This window comes from Aotus nancymaae, unplaced genomic scaffold (genome assembly GCF_030222135.1).
Source record: "Aotus nancymaae isolate 86718 unplaced genomic scaffold, 86718_ANA_hifiasm-v0.15.2.pri h1tg000064l_0, whole genome shotgun sequence".
Taxonomy (NCBI): Eukaryota; Metazoa; Chordata; class Mammalia; order Primates; family Aotidae; genus Aotus; species Aotus nancymaae.
In genome coordinates this window covers 3,096,389-3,109,453 of record NW_026988478.1, presented here as the reverse complement: position 1 = coordinate 3,109,453, position 13,065 = coordinate 3,096,389, and the positions used below count along the sequence as shown (strand labels likewise).

The following is a 13,065-nucleotide window of genomic DNA, read 5'->3' as shown; positions in this document are numbered from 1 at the left end:
AGTAGGTGTCTGTCTGCAATATATATGTATATTTTAATTTTTAAACTTTGCATAATAGTATCATATTGTTCATGACCTTGTATAACGTGCTCTTATTGTGTTGTTTTATGTTTTCCAAATGTTTTTCCTTTGTTGATTCCATTGTATGAATTTATCATAATTTATTTTTTCAGTCTTTTGTTGGTAGATATTGAAGGGTGCTTTCAAATTTTTGCTATGACAAACATGTTACAATGAATACCCTTGAACATTTTTTCCTTGTGCACATGGATGAGTTTTTCTAGGGGAAACTTCTTAAGCCTGTCAAACCTAACCTCACCTTCTTTCATAGCAAATATTGTGACATTACTTTTACTACCCAGAAATGAAATTCAAAGAAAAAATAATCTGCCTGCCTATATAATTTCAAAAATATCAGTATAATACTTTAATATAAGGGATAAATAAAAGGGAAGTGATTTACAATAAAATAAAATGCATTTTAGTGTATAAATTCCAGTTTGACTACATGAGTTAAGTCAGATATTTGTAGTCACCCTGTTTCTATGGCAGTCACAGATGTAGCTTGATACAAATGTATGGTATTGATGACTCATATGCCATGAGTGACTGTCGGTAAAATGGTGAACAGCTCATTTTCAGAACAAGTTGATTCTTCCTTTGACTTATGTGGTAATTCCATTTCTGAAATTTCGGTGTATATTAAACTACAAAAAACTCTTTGTTATTAAAATGGAATTAAATTTAAACCCAGATTATTATGAACAGGGTTGTCCACAGAACATTGAAAAGCTATACAAAGAGGGTAATTCTTTGTATGGGAGGACATTTTCACCCATGCAAAGCACTGGCTGCTGCTCAGTAACAGCCAGTAGTAGGCCCCAATCAGAAATACCCCCACCAGTCCCTCACTAAATCACCTAGAGGGGGGTTGTATGGCTGTGGGTGGTGTGCTGTTGGTACACAGTTGTGCCTGTTCCCAACACTGCTGTGGGATGTACAACTAGAAATCACATTGGTGAGTTGCACAGTCTAGTCATACTTTAATGAACACTGCAGCTTATTCTTTCACATAGTTGTAACAACTTTTGTTCAGGACCTGCAGTGCACAAGACCTGCTTTTTCTGCGCATACTTGCCAGCACATGGTTTCTTCAGACTTTTACCAGTTGTATTGGTGTGAAATAGTATGTTGTTTTAATTTCCATTTACCTTATTATCAATGAGATTCTTTTTTTTTAATGTTTTTTGACTGAGGCTTTCTTTTAATGTCTTTTCTTGGAACTGTTTGTATTTTTTGCCTAAATTTCTATTGGATTGCCTTTTTTCATTGATTTGTACTAGTTCTTTATATATAGTTACAATTTTTTGTCTCCTTTAGACATTGAAAGCATCTCTTACTTTGTAGCTTTTATCTTCGTTGGGTGTGTGTGTGTGTGTGTGTGTGTGTGTATATAAAAATTTCAACTTTTATTTTAGATACCGGAGGTACATGTGCGGATTTATTACATGGGAGTATTGCGTGATGCTGAGGTTTGGAGTATCGATTCCATCACTCTGGTAGTGAGCATAGTACCTGATAGTTTTTTAACCAACCTCCAGTCCACAGTGTCTGTTGTCCCCATATTTACGTATGGTGTCTTTTGTTTTGAAGTTTTTTAAATAACATAGTGAGTCTTAACACATCTTCAGTCTTATGGTATCATATGATTTTTGTTTTCAAGTTTAATGTTTCACATTTAGGTCTCAGATCTAGATGGAATTTCTTTTTCTAGATGGTGTATGATACAGATGCAATTATATTATTTTTTTCATTTCATTGGCTAATTATTTCAATGGTGTTTACCAAATAGGCCTACCTGTCTGCCACTGCTGCCCCTTCATCATTTCCACATCCCCACCTGTGTTGATCTTTTTCTGGGCTCTTACTTTTTTTCCATTGATCTGTTGTCTAACAGATCACCATCACTACGCTGCCTGTTAATTTTTATCCCCTGAAGGTGTGCCACCTGCTCAAAAAGAGAGTTATGGTTTCATTGATCATTTCAATCAGGACCATTTGTAAAGCTGTGCTGAAGTTGCCATTTCATCAAGAACTGACTCTGTTTCCTGATTTTAATTGGAAATATTTAGGGTTTAAAGGTAGAAGGAATTCATTATGATTTCCTGGTTATGTAAAGCCATGTCTCTTCTTCTCCCTTTCTTCTTGTTTTAAAACAAATTTCCAGCATAGTTTTCAACTATACTAAGCATTTTATGCTTCTGACTTGCTGACTCTTGCGTTTCCCTTCTTTATTTAAATCACTTGAATTGGAATGCAGCACATGTTAAAGGAGTATCACTCCAGACCATGTGTTAGTATATAAAATATAAATTTAGGTAAGTGGGACAGGATACAAAACTCATAAATGGATCTGATTCTGAATATGAATTTATGCCTCATAAAGAAGTTATTACAACTTTCCTTATAGTTAACAATAAAGACAAAAAATTAATATGCAGTTTATATCATCCACCAAAAGAACTCTTAAATTCGATTAACAAATATGAATAAAACCACTGCTACTGTGACTGTTATAACCACCACTGCCACTACTTCCATTAATTACATAAGGTTAGAACTTTATAACATTCAGATTCCTTGGATTGCATTGAACATGTTGACTAAAGAAAATAAAATGAATGGGATGGAAAAGTCTTTTCACTTGTGCTTTATGCTCCACCCTACAGCTGTCAATAATGACCTTGGTTTCTCACTTGGACATCCAGTGGTGCCATTTCCACACCTCATCACTCCTTCCCTAACCACGTCCTCTGCATGGTTATTTCCATGTTCCTGAATGCCACTTTCTCCAGGAGGGCCATAACTTTTTCAGTTTCAGTCTTCACATGAACAAAAAGTATACTTTTCCTGTTATAAGATGTGTCACATTGTGTTGTAATTACCTGTTTATTTGCCTTTGTCCCTCGCCAGATTTTAGACTCTGTGAAGACAGCAACTGTGCTCATGTTCGCTCATTCGTTGAGGAATCTGTGAAGTGCCCCTTTTGGTCCTTGCCCTTAAAACTGAACTCATTGAGAGAATAACAGAAAGTTGAATAACTGTTTATCGATTATTTGAAAGCACAGCTTCCTGAGCTTTGAAAATTAGATGCCAAATGGAAAAAGCTCAAAAAGTTACTCTAGAGGAAAAAAATAGAAGCAAAATAAGAAGGGAAACTACAGTCTGGAGGGAAAAAAAATGTGAAAGAGTTCAAATGTTTATTATGTAAAGAACTAATGTAGGTGATAAAAATTATAAACCTAAAAGGAGAATAGACAGCTGCTTTGAACTAGTAATTTATCTGCCTAGTTGTCCATGCCAGGAATCTGGATTTTATTCTTGTTTCCTTCTTGCCTCTTCGTCCCAGCTCCTAACAAACCACCAAGACTTGGCATCTCTACCTCAGTTCTAATTCCTCTGTAAGGTCCCAATTTATGCCCAAGAAAGGATCATAATCAAGCCAGACCACCACCATTCTATTAGGAACAGACTGACCCAATGAAGCTTAATTCTCACCAAGAAAATGACACAGTTGTGAGTGTGGGTAGATCGTTTTTGTGGGTAGATCTTCTGTAGATACTTTTTGTCTTGTTAGGACACACCAAGAGATGATAAAATACTAGGCAGCACTCAGGCATTCTACTCTGCTTCCAAGCCCCAGATGGAATTTCTTCCACTATTTAATCCTAAACCCCCACTCTGAGAACCCTTGGTGAGAACCAAACTCCATTAGGTCAGGCTGTTCCTAATAGAATGGTGGTAGTCTGGCTCTCTCAGAATCCTTTCTTGGAGCATAAATTGGGACCTTACAATGACAGTTATAAAACTCTTAATAATTTGTTCAGGACATTGAGGGGCAAGTTTCTACCTCTTCTCAAATACAAAGATAGCAAGCCAGCATATCTACAGGAAAAAAAAGAGTTTGGATTCTTTAGGTGTTACTTTTTCTTCTTTTACTGTGTATGTAGTCTCCTGAGAAAAGGGCCCACAGATCTTGAAGTAATATACTTAAGAACTATTATTACTCCTGTAGTCCCAGCACTTTGGGAGGCTGAGGCGGGCAGATCACTTAAGTCAGGAGTTCGAGACCAGCCTGGCCAACATGATGAAACCCCGTCTCTACTAAAAATACAAAAAATTAGCTGGGCGTGGTGGTGCGCGCCTGTAATCCCAGCTACTCATGAGGCTGAGGGTTGGAGAATCGTTGGAATCCCGCAGCCAGAGGTTGCAGTGAGCTGAGATTGCTCCACTGCACTCCAGTCTGGGCAACGAAGTGAGACTCTGTCTCAAAAAAAAAAAAAAAGAAATATTATTAGCTCCATCTGCTCTTATGGGAAGAAAAAAAATTAAGACAAAGTGATGTCGTTGCAAGATTTTTCCCTAAGACTTACTATAACACAAAGAAGTTAAAGGGCAGTTGATTTGATGGACTTGGTTAGCATAATGGACAGACTTGACCCATCTTGTGAAAACCTTAGCTAAGCAATACTGATCCACTTTGGAGATACTGGCCAACCAGGCTTGGAAAAGGGTGACAAGAGTTATAAAACATGTGGATTCCCCATTATTCTTTGCAGTTGAGTCAGTGCAGAATCTGAGTTTTGATTAAAGATACAGAACAAAGGCATAAAACTGGAAACAGAGGATATGGGCTGCTTTGGTATCCAAACGCATATGGCCTAGTGCAGAAGATGGTCTTTTAAAACTAAGAGTTCTCTAGATTCCTACTACCTGGGTTACCTGTACTTAAAAAATCCTCATCTCTCTTCCAAAGTGATGTTCACTTCTCTCACAGGCATGAGGCTGTATGGATGTCCATGACATAGGACTTGCATTTACTGCAAAGGTTTTAAGAGATCCATTAATTCAGCCTAAGCAGGTTAACAGGAACAGGTTGATAGTTCTTGGTTGAAGAACGTTAGTCAGTTTGAAATAAAACTTTAGTGATTAATAGACCATATTCTAACTAGAATGTTAACATTTTTTCCCACAAATTTTAAAAATTCTGATGTTATCATACCAGCAATGAAAGAGCACTTTACAAATCCAAATTTGCCTGAAGATGGTAATGCTATCCCTATCCAGACAGCTAACAGGCTCGCCCCCAGAAAGCAGTGTTAGTATTCACTAATGTTTTTACCATCTTTCTGCCTGCCAGCATAACCTCAGCCTACATTGATCAAACCTGTGCAACAGGGAGTTGTTAAGAACAGAAAAAAAGTTTTCAACAGAAGGCAAATTCATCTCTCAAGCCCCACATAATTTTTTTCAGTCTCATATCATAAAAGATACTCTCCTTAATATTTGTTTCTGGAATTCTTTTTAAAGGGAAACATTAGGGACAGCCTGGAAAAAGAAATTTGACCCAACAGTCTACAAAATACTGGGTTTTTTTATTATGAGGAATTTGAAGGGTATGGTATACAGTCTAGCAAGGACCTATGTATCCAGTTGAAGAACTCAGCATTTACTTGGACGTTATCTGTCATTCCAGTCTGTAACATAGCATTCACGTGCCAATTTATTTAATTTTGTTTGTTGTATAGAGAAAAATCAAGATGGGAAAGGACTTGGGTTTGGTCATTTATCTTCAGTCAGATATCTGTAAAATCAAATTAGAATTCTTGGCATCTCGTAAATTGCTTTACCTCCATGTTCCTCAACCTGTTTTCTCTTTTATTTCTTGTAAATCACATGTACTTTTTGAATAAACATAAAGAAATACTGGTACCCTCTTTAATCCATGAATTATGAAAATAAATATAGTGACTAAAAACAAAGCAATGGCACACTAATTTTATTCCCCCAAGCTATCACTCTTCCTACTCTGGAAATTCTGAAATGAGTCCCTAGAGGGAACATACTTTTTTTTTTTTTTTTTTTTGGTAAAATGTAGCCTTTAGTTTTTTTTTTTTTATTATACTTTATATTCTGGGATACATGTGCAGAATATGCAGGTTTGTTAACATAGGTATACACATGTCATGGTGGTTTGCTGCATCCATCCCCCTGTCACCCATATTAGCTATTTCTCCTAATGTTATCCCACCCCAACCCCCCATCCCCTGCTATCCCTCCCCTAGCTCCCCCACCCACCAACAGGCCCCAGTGTGTGTGGTGTTCCCTCCCTGTGTCCATGTGTTCTCATTGTTCAACACCCACTTATGAGTGACAGCATGCAGTGTTTGGTTTTCTGTTCTTGTGTCAGTTTGCTGAGGATGATGGTTTCCAGTTTCATCCATGTCCCTGCAAAGGACATGAACTCATCTTTTTTGTGGCTGCATAGTATTCCATGGTGTATATGTGCCACATTTTCTTTGTCCAGTCTATCATTGATGGGCATTTGGGTTGGTTCCACATCTTTGCTATTATAAACAGTGCTGCAGTGAACTTATGTGTGCATGTGTCTTTATAATAGAATGATTTATAATCCTTTGGGTATATACCCAGTAATGGGATTGCTGGGTCAAATGGAATTTATATTTCTAGATCCTTGAGGAATGGCCAGACTGTCTTCCACAATGGTTGAACTAATTTACACTGCCACCGACAGTGTAAAGCATTCCTATTTCTCCACATCCTCTCTAGCATCTGTTGTCTCCACATTTTTTAATGATCACCATTCTAACTGGTGTGAGATGGTATCTCAATGTGATTTTGATATGCATTTCTCTAATGACCATTTTTCATATGTTTGTTGGCTGCATAACTGTCTTCTTTTGAAAAGTGTCTTCATATCCTTCACCCACTTTTTGATGGGTTTTTTTTTTCTTGTAAATTTGTTTTAGTTCTTTGTAGATTCTGGATATTAGCCCTTTGTCAGATGAATAGATTGCAAAAATTTTTTCCCATTCTGTTGGTTGCTGTTTCACTCTAATGATTGTTTTTTTGCTGTACAGAAGCTCTTAAGTTTAATTAGATCCCATTTGTCTATTTTGGCTTTTGTTGCCAATGCTTTTGGTGTTTTAGTCGTGAAGTCCTTGCCTATGCCTATGTCCTGAATGATATTGCCTAGGTTTTCTTCTAGGGTTTTTATGGTGTTAGGTCTTACGTTTAAATCTTTAATCCATCTGAAGTTAATTTTTGTATCAGGTGTAAGGAAGGGGTCCAGTTTCAGCTTTCTGCCCATGGCTAGCCAATTTTCCCAACACCATTTATTAAACAGGGAATCCTTTCTCCATTGCTTGTTTTTGTCAGGTTTGTCAAACATCAGATGTTGGTAGATGTGTGGCATTACTTCCAAGGCCTCTGTTGTGTTTCATTGGTCTATATATCTGTTTTGGTACCAGTACCATGCTGCTTTGATTACTATAGCTTTGTAGTATAGTTTGAAGTCAGGTAGCATGATGCCTCTAGTTTTGTTCTTTTTGCTTAGGATTATCTTGGCTATGCAGGCTCTTTTTTGGTTCCATATGAAGTTTAAGGTGTTTTTTTCCAGTTCTGTGAAGAAGGTCATTGGTAGCTTGATGGGGATAGCATTGAATCTATAAATTACTTTGGGCAGTATGACCATTTTCATGATATTGATTCTTCCTATGCTTGAGCATGGAATGTTTTTCCATCTGTTTGTGTCCTCTCTTATTTCCTTGAGCAGTGGTTTGTAGTTCTTCTTGAAGAGGTCCTTCACATGAGGGAACATACTAATAATCTCCCAATTCCAGTTGAAAAATGCTTTAGCAAATGTGCTTTCTATGAAGGAGTTTTGGTCCCTAATTGTTACAATTTTCACTAAAGTGACTGAAGTGAAAATCATATGATTTAGTTTAAAAAAAGGATAAGAAATTTTTGGCCATTACAATAGTGTAAATTATGTGTGACGATAGAGTAAAAAGAGAAACATAAAAATGAAAATAGTGGCAATATTAGAATGGAGTGATTGTGGGTATAATGTCTGTTTTTCAAGATTGTACTTGGCTGGTGTTATTTTTAAAAGCAAATGTAGCCTCAAACTGTATTTTTTGTAAAGAACAAGTTGTACATTTGATAATTATCTGATAGCAAATCAAGAAATTCTCAGAAGGGATTTTAAAGTCACTTTACAGTGATTCATCTAGATAATCTTAATGGTCTCTTTCCTAGGTTTTAAAATTATATTTAAAAATAAGTAAAAATGTTGGCATGTAGCACAGGTAGTGAAGTTTTTACTATCTTTGGAGCATTGCTTTTTCCATAAATTCTAATCTTAACAATGAACATTGCGATCTTGACTTTTTGTTTTTGGGAGAATTGTAATCATGTTAACAAATCTGGGCATATCTAAATAGTAAGAGTAGATTCAGTAATTGGAACAGCAAAATGTAAACCAGAAGTTCAAAGAGACAGTGTTTAAAATATACTGACCATCTGCAGTCTGCATCCCTGGCGATACAGAGGAAAGACCAGCATTTATCTTTTCATTGAAACCATGTGCTGTGTGTGCAGGAAGGAAATGCATGCTGGTCAGAGGTCAGAAGCAGGATGGATGAGGTTTGAAAAGGAATATTTACTATGGGGTTTTCCTAAACCCTTAGCCTCACAGGACATGTTATTTCTAGTAGACTTGGTGGAAACTTGGGCAGACCCAGATCTATTACATCATAGAACTAGTGGGAGATGTACACAAGAAGCTATAGCCGGGTATCACTCTGTGTGCTGAACTGAGAACTGCAATAATAAGAAATTTAGACTTTGACCAGAGAAGTACACTGGAGGCACAGGAGGAATTTAACATCCTGGAAACTTGAGTTTGAAGAAGATCCCATGTACATAAAAGCTCTGTAAATCATGTCCTGCACTGAATAAAGGAGCTAATGATATTTAGTGTGAGGCAGAACGGAGTTGAAAGGATCTGACAAATGCTTTCAAAATCCAAAGGGTAGTTGGTGAAAGTGGAAGAAGCACATTTTCTATGATCCTTTGGAGAATTGAACTAAGAATGATGTGTGGAGATGGGAAGAAACAGATTTTAGAATAATGCAAGGAAGATTTTCTGAAAATTGGAGCTATCTGTTAATGTAGTGAGGTGGTAAATTCTAGTGGTTGTCAGAGGGGGGATGTTCAGGTGGATGTTAGAGGGGGTTTTCCACACTGTGTGGTCAGACAAGAAACCTCTCAGTTGTCCTCCAAGTTTGTGTACCCTGAAGCCTCTGCTTCAGTTACCCTCCACCAGCCTGGATGTGTGATTGAGTGGCTTCCCATCACCCTGTACCTTTATTGGTCAACTGAAGGCAGCAAAGTGGTTTCTTTGTTTCCTTTCCTCAACCCAAAAAGCACAAAAATGGCCCGTGTGTGTGTGTTTCTCTCTCTCACACACATCACATTTTAAGTTTATAAATTCCCTTTGCTTATATACAAATAGATTTGGCAAAGATATTATTTCAGTAGAGACCCATCTTTATCAAATTAATATATTTTTAAAAAACAACTAAATATTAGAAATAATCAGTGTTTTCAGACAAATATATCTGGAAGTGATCATTTCTGTGGCTGAAGTAGGTATGCATTAGCCCAATCTGATATAACAGCATTTGAACATCTGGGAAACAAAAAGCAGAATTTCTGTATTTTGACAGCAATCAAATGGTATCCAGTATACAAAAAAACACAGTACAGGTCTGCCTTATTTCTTGCAACATTTTGGAAGCTTCTGGCTCTGTGACACATAGACTGGGTTGATGCTGCTGTTTTTCTAACATAAATTCAGAGTTTATCATCCTTTATTGACCATATGGATCTTTTCTTCCCTACAGGAATAGGAGGCCTTCAAGATTTTGTGCTGAAATCTGCAACACTGTGTAGCCTGCCATCCTGCCCACCATTTATACCACTCAACTTTGAAGCCACGCCTATTGTGAGAGTTGCTGTTGAACCAAAACATCCAAGTAAGATGACCTTATTTTTAAATGCATATGATGTTTATTATACTTTTAAAGTATATGCATGTATTTAGTATTTGATTCCTCGTGACTTGTTTCAGTAGTATATAGCGAAGTTTCATTGAAGTATATGGTAGAAGCAACTCTTCAAAGGGCATCTAACCTCTCTCTTAGGAACATTCCATGGTTAGAGGTTCCTTTGCTGTCCAGGGAGACTGCATCTTCTTGATGTCAGAGACAGGGTCATCTCTGCATCCCTCACAATCCTGGCGTAGGGTTGTAGCTCAGCAAAGCTCATGGGGTTGTTTTGTTTTGAGGCAGAGTCTTGCTCTGTTGCCTAGGCTGGAGTGCTCCAGCAAGGTCTCAGCTCACTGCAACCTCTGCCTCCTGGGTTCAAGCAATTCTCTTGCATCAGCCTCCTGAATAGCTAGGGTTACAGGTGCTCACCACCATGCCTGGCTAATTTTTGTATTTTTAGTAGAGGTAGGGTTTCACCATTTTGGCCAGGCTGGTCTTGAACTCCTAACCTCAGGTGATCCACCAGCCTCAGGCTCCCAAAGTGCTGGGATTACAGGCATGAGCCACCACGCCCAGCCAAAGCTCATGTTTTATGTGACTTCTTAGTTGAAATCTTATCACAAGCTCCTTGGTTCAGAATCCATCATTTGCTTCTCCCTTTAGGTTTGACAGATTATCTGGACACTGAGAATTTCCCATCTGTTTAGAAACTACTTTCTGCACTTTTCCTGCTGGCCACCTGACAACTCACATATGCCTGACCATATAATAACAACTCCTTAGTCTTTGGCTTAGAGTATTTGCCTAGTCAATCCTTTTTAACTTTTGTATTTCATGTCCCATGACTATTGCTAATCCTGAATCGCTGTGACTTCGCTGTTTCAGTGCTAGTGATTGTCAGTGAAGTATCTCCAGACTGTGATTTAAGGAAACCAAAGAACAAATGGTAAAATGATAGTTTTCTGTTGAGGTGTGTAATGACCTCATTGCTCCTGAACATATGTATCCCTCCTGTCCCTGGAGCTGAACCTTCTGAACTCATCCCTTCTCAAGTTCTAGGACATATCTATAGCCATTAAGGACCCCTGGATCCCCAGAGCAGACACTTGGAGGACAGGACCTCTGACCTTTGGGGCCATCCCTAGTAAACAGCCATCTGCCTTCAGCCTCAGAGAGGAATTTTTTGTGGGCTGTCACTGTGGACTGACACAGTGCCTTGATTGCTGCACGGATTTATCCCATTCTGTATAAAACATGCTTCCTCTTTTAGGCTTGTCCAGGTCCTGGCCTATCATGATTTTGTTCTTTTAATCTACTCACTAGGCTGGCTCTAACCACTGTCTACTGTGTTCATTCCTAAGAAATACATACAAAAAAGCTCAGTTTTATTTAAGTTGTGATATTTGAGTCTGGCAACCATGGCTTATTCTTAGATGCTTCTGTTTATTTGTATTTTCTTTCTTATTTGGTTTTTCTCTATTTCTTTGCACATACATTTTAAAAATAAGAAACAATAATAATATAAGCCATAATTTATTTTGTTTGTTTGTTTGTTTATTTATTCATTTATTTTGAGACAGGGTCTCGCTGTCACCCAAGCTGTAGTGCAGTGGCTCAATCACAATCGCACTCACTGCAGCTTTGACCTCCTGGGCTCACATGATCCTCCTGCCTCAGCCTCCCGAGTAGCTGGTACCACAGCTGGGATCACAGATATATGTCACCATGCCAAGCTAATTTTTTTGTATTCTTTGTAGATGGGTTCTCCCTATGTTGCCCAGACTGGTCTTAAACTTCTGAGCTTAAGCAGTCCTCCCACCTCAGCCTCTTAGGGTGCTGGGATTACGGATATGAGCCACTGTGCCTGGCCTAAGATGTGATATTTTAATAATGGAAATTGATAATTTTTAAAAGGCTCTGTTATGGTTATGTGCTAGTCTGTGGTCTCTGTTTTCCAAGCTAAGTAAAAGCCCAACCCTAAAGAACCATCTCTTTTGAAACACTGGCTACATGAGATGAGGGATTTTAGTAACTAGAGTATTTCCTGTCCTATAGCTGACTCATAGTAAGATTAACTTCCTTTCCTTTCCTTAAATGAGACAGTCTAATAAATAGAATAATTCAGGATTATCCGTTTGGAGACCAAAGTGTACTTCCTCATGTGTGTTTTCGTTAAATTTATCTGAACTTTGTAAAAAATAAACTAAAAGTTAGAAGGAGCACATAATTTTCTTCATAACTTTAAAAGGAGTATTGCTATTTTTTTGCCATTAAGTATATTGTTTTTACTGGATTTACCATGCGTTTATTGACTGTGTTAACTGAAGCACCCCATTTGATTTTTCATTGTCTGAACTTTATACTTTGTCTTCTTGGTGTTTTTACATTGTCCACATGTTATTTTACATTCAGAATATCTGGGGAAACTTCCCTTCTTTGTTCCTGTGAGCTTTCAGAGGATATTTGTTGTCTGTTTACTCTTTGCCCTAGTAACTTAGGCTCATTCTTACTTTGGGGCAGTGACCACTTCATTCATAGGTTACATGTGTGATGACTGTTGGTATATTTCATTCTCTTATAGGACTCTCCAGTAATACTGCCTCTAAGAGGCACTGGACACATCTATTGTTTTTCTTGAGTAGACCACATATCCCCAGGTCCTCTCTTCCTTTTCATTATGACAACTAGATTAACTAATCGAGAAGACAATAATTTGCTTCTCTTCTTTCTGGGAGAAGCAGATCGTGAGCATTTGTTCTTCCACTTTCTTTCTCTAATTTCCCAAGTGGGAGTCAAAAATGCCATGACAGCCACCCTCTACTTCATGCCCACAGGTCAACTGCAAACTCAACACAGAGAACTACAAATGTTCCAGAGCAATTATTATTTTCTTCATTATAATTGATCCTTACTGTATGCTGCACACTGTCCTAAGGATTTTACATTGATTATCTCATCTAATCCTCCTAAAAGCCCTGTTTATTAGGATACTCTTTTTATTCTCATCTTCACATGAGGGAAACTGAAGCTTAGAGAAGTTAATTAATTTGCCCAAGGTCATACAGTTAGGAAGCACCGAAGTCAGGTTCAGATCTCTGCCTCGGAGACAATGCTGGATCTTCACTTGTAGTACAGGAATTCAAGAAATCCT

General features: G+C 37.8%; 1 protein-coding gene across 2 annotated transcripts in view; it reads left to right on the top strand.

The window, feature by feature from the left end:
- EFL1 (elongation factor like GTPase 1) overlaps nt 1-13,065 on the top strand; it is a 127,226-nt gene that overhangs the window by 85,264 nt on the left and 28,897 nt on the right. For both annotated transcript variants that reach the window (XR_001106997.2, XM_012449458.2), the window contains exon 16: nt 9,771-9,902. Coding sequence is in view for 1 of the 2 variants with exons in the window: in XM_012449458.2 (XP_012304881.2) it covers nt 9,771-9,902 (132 nt within the window). In the remaining variant the exon portion in view is untranslated. The remainder of the gene's footprint in view (nt 1-9,770; nt 9,903-13,065) is intronic.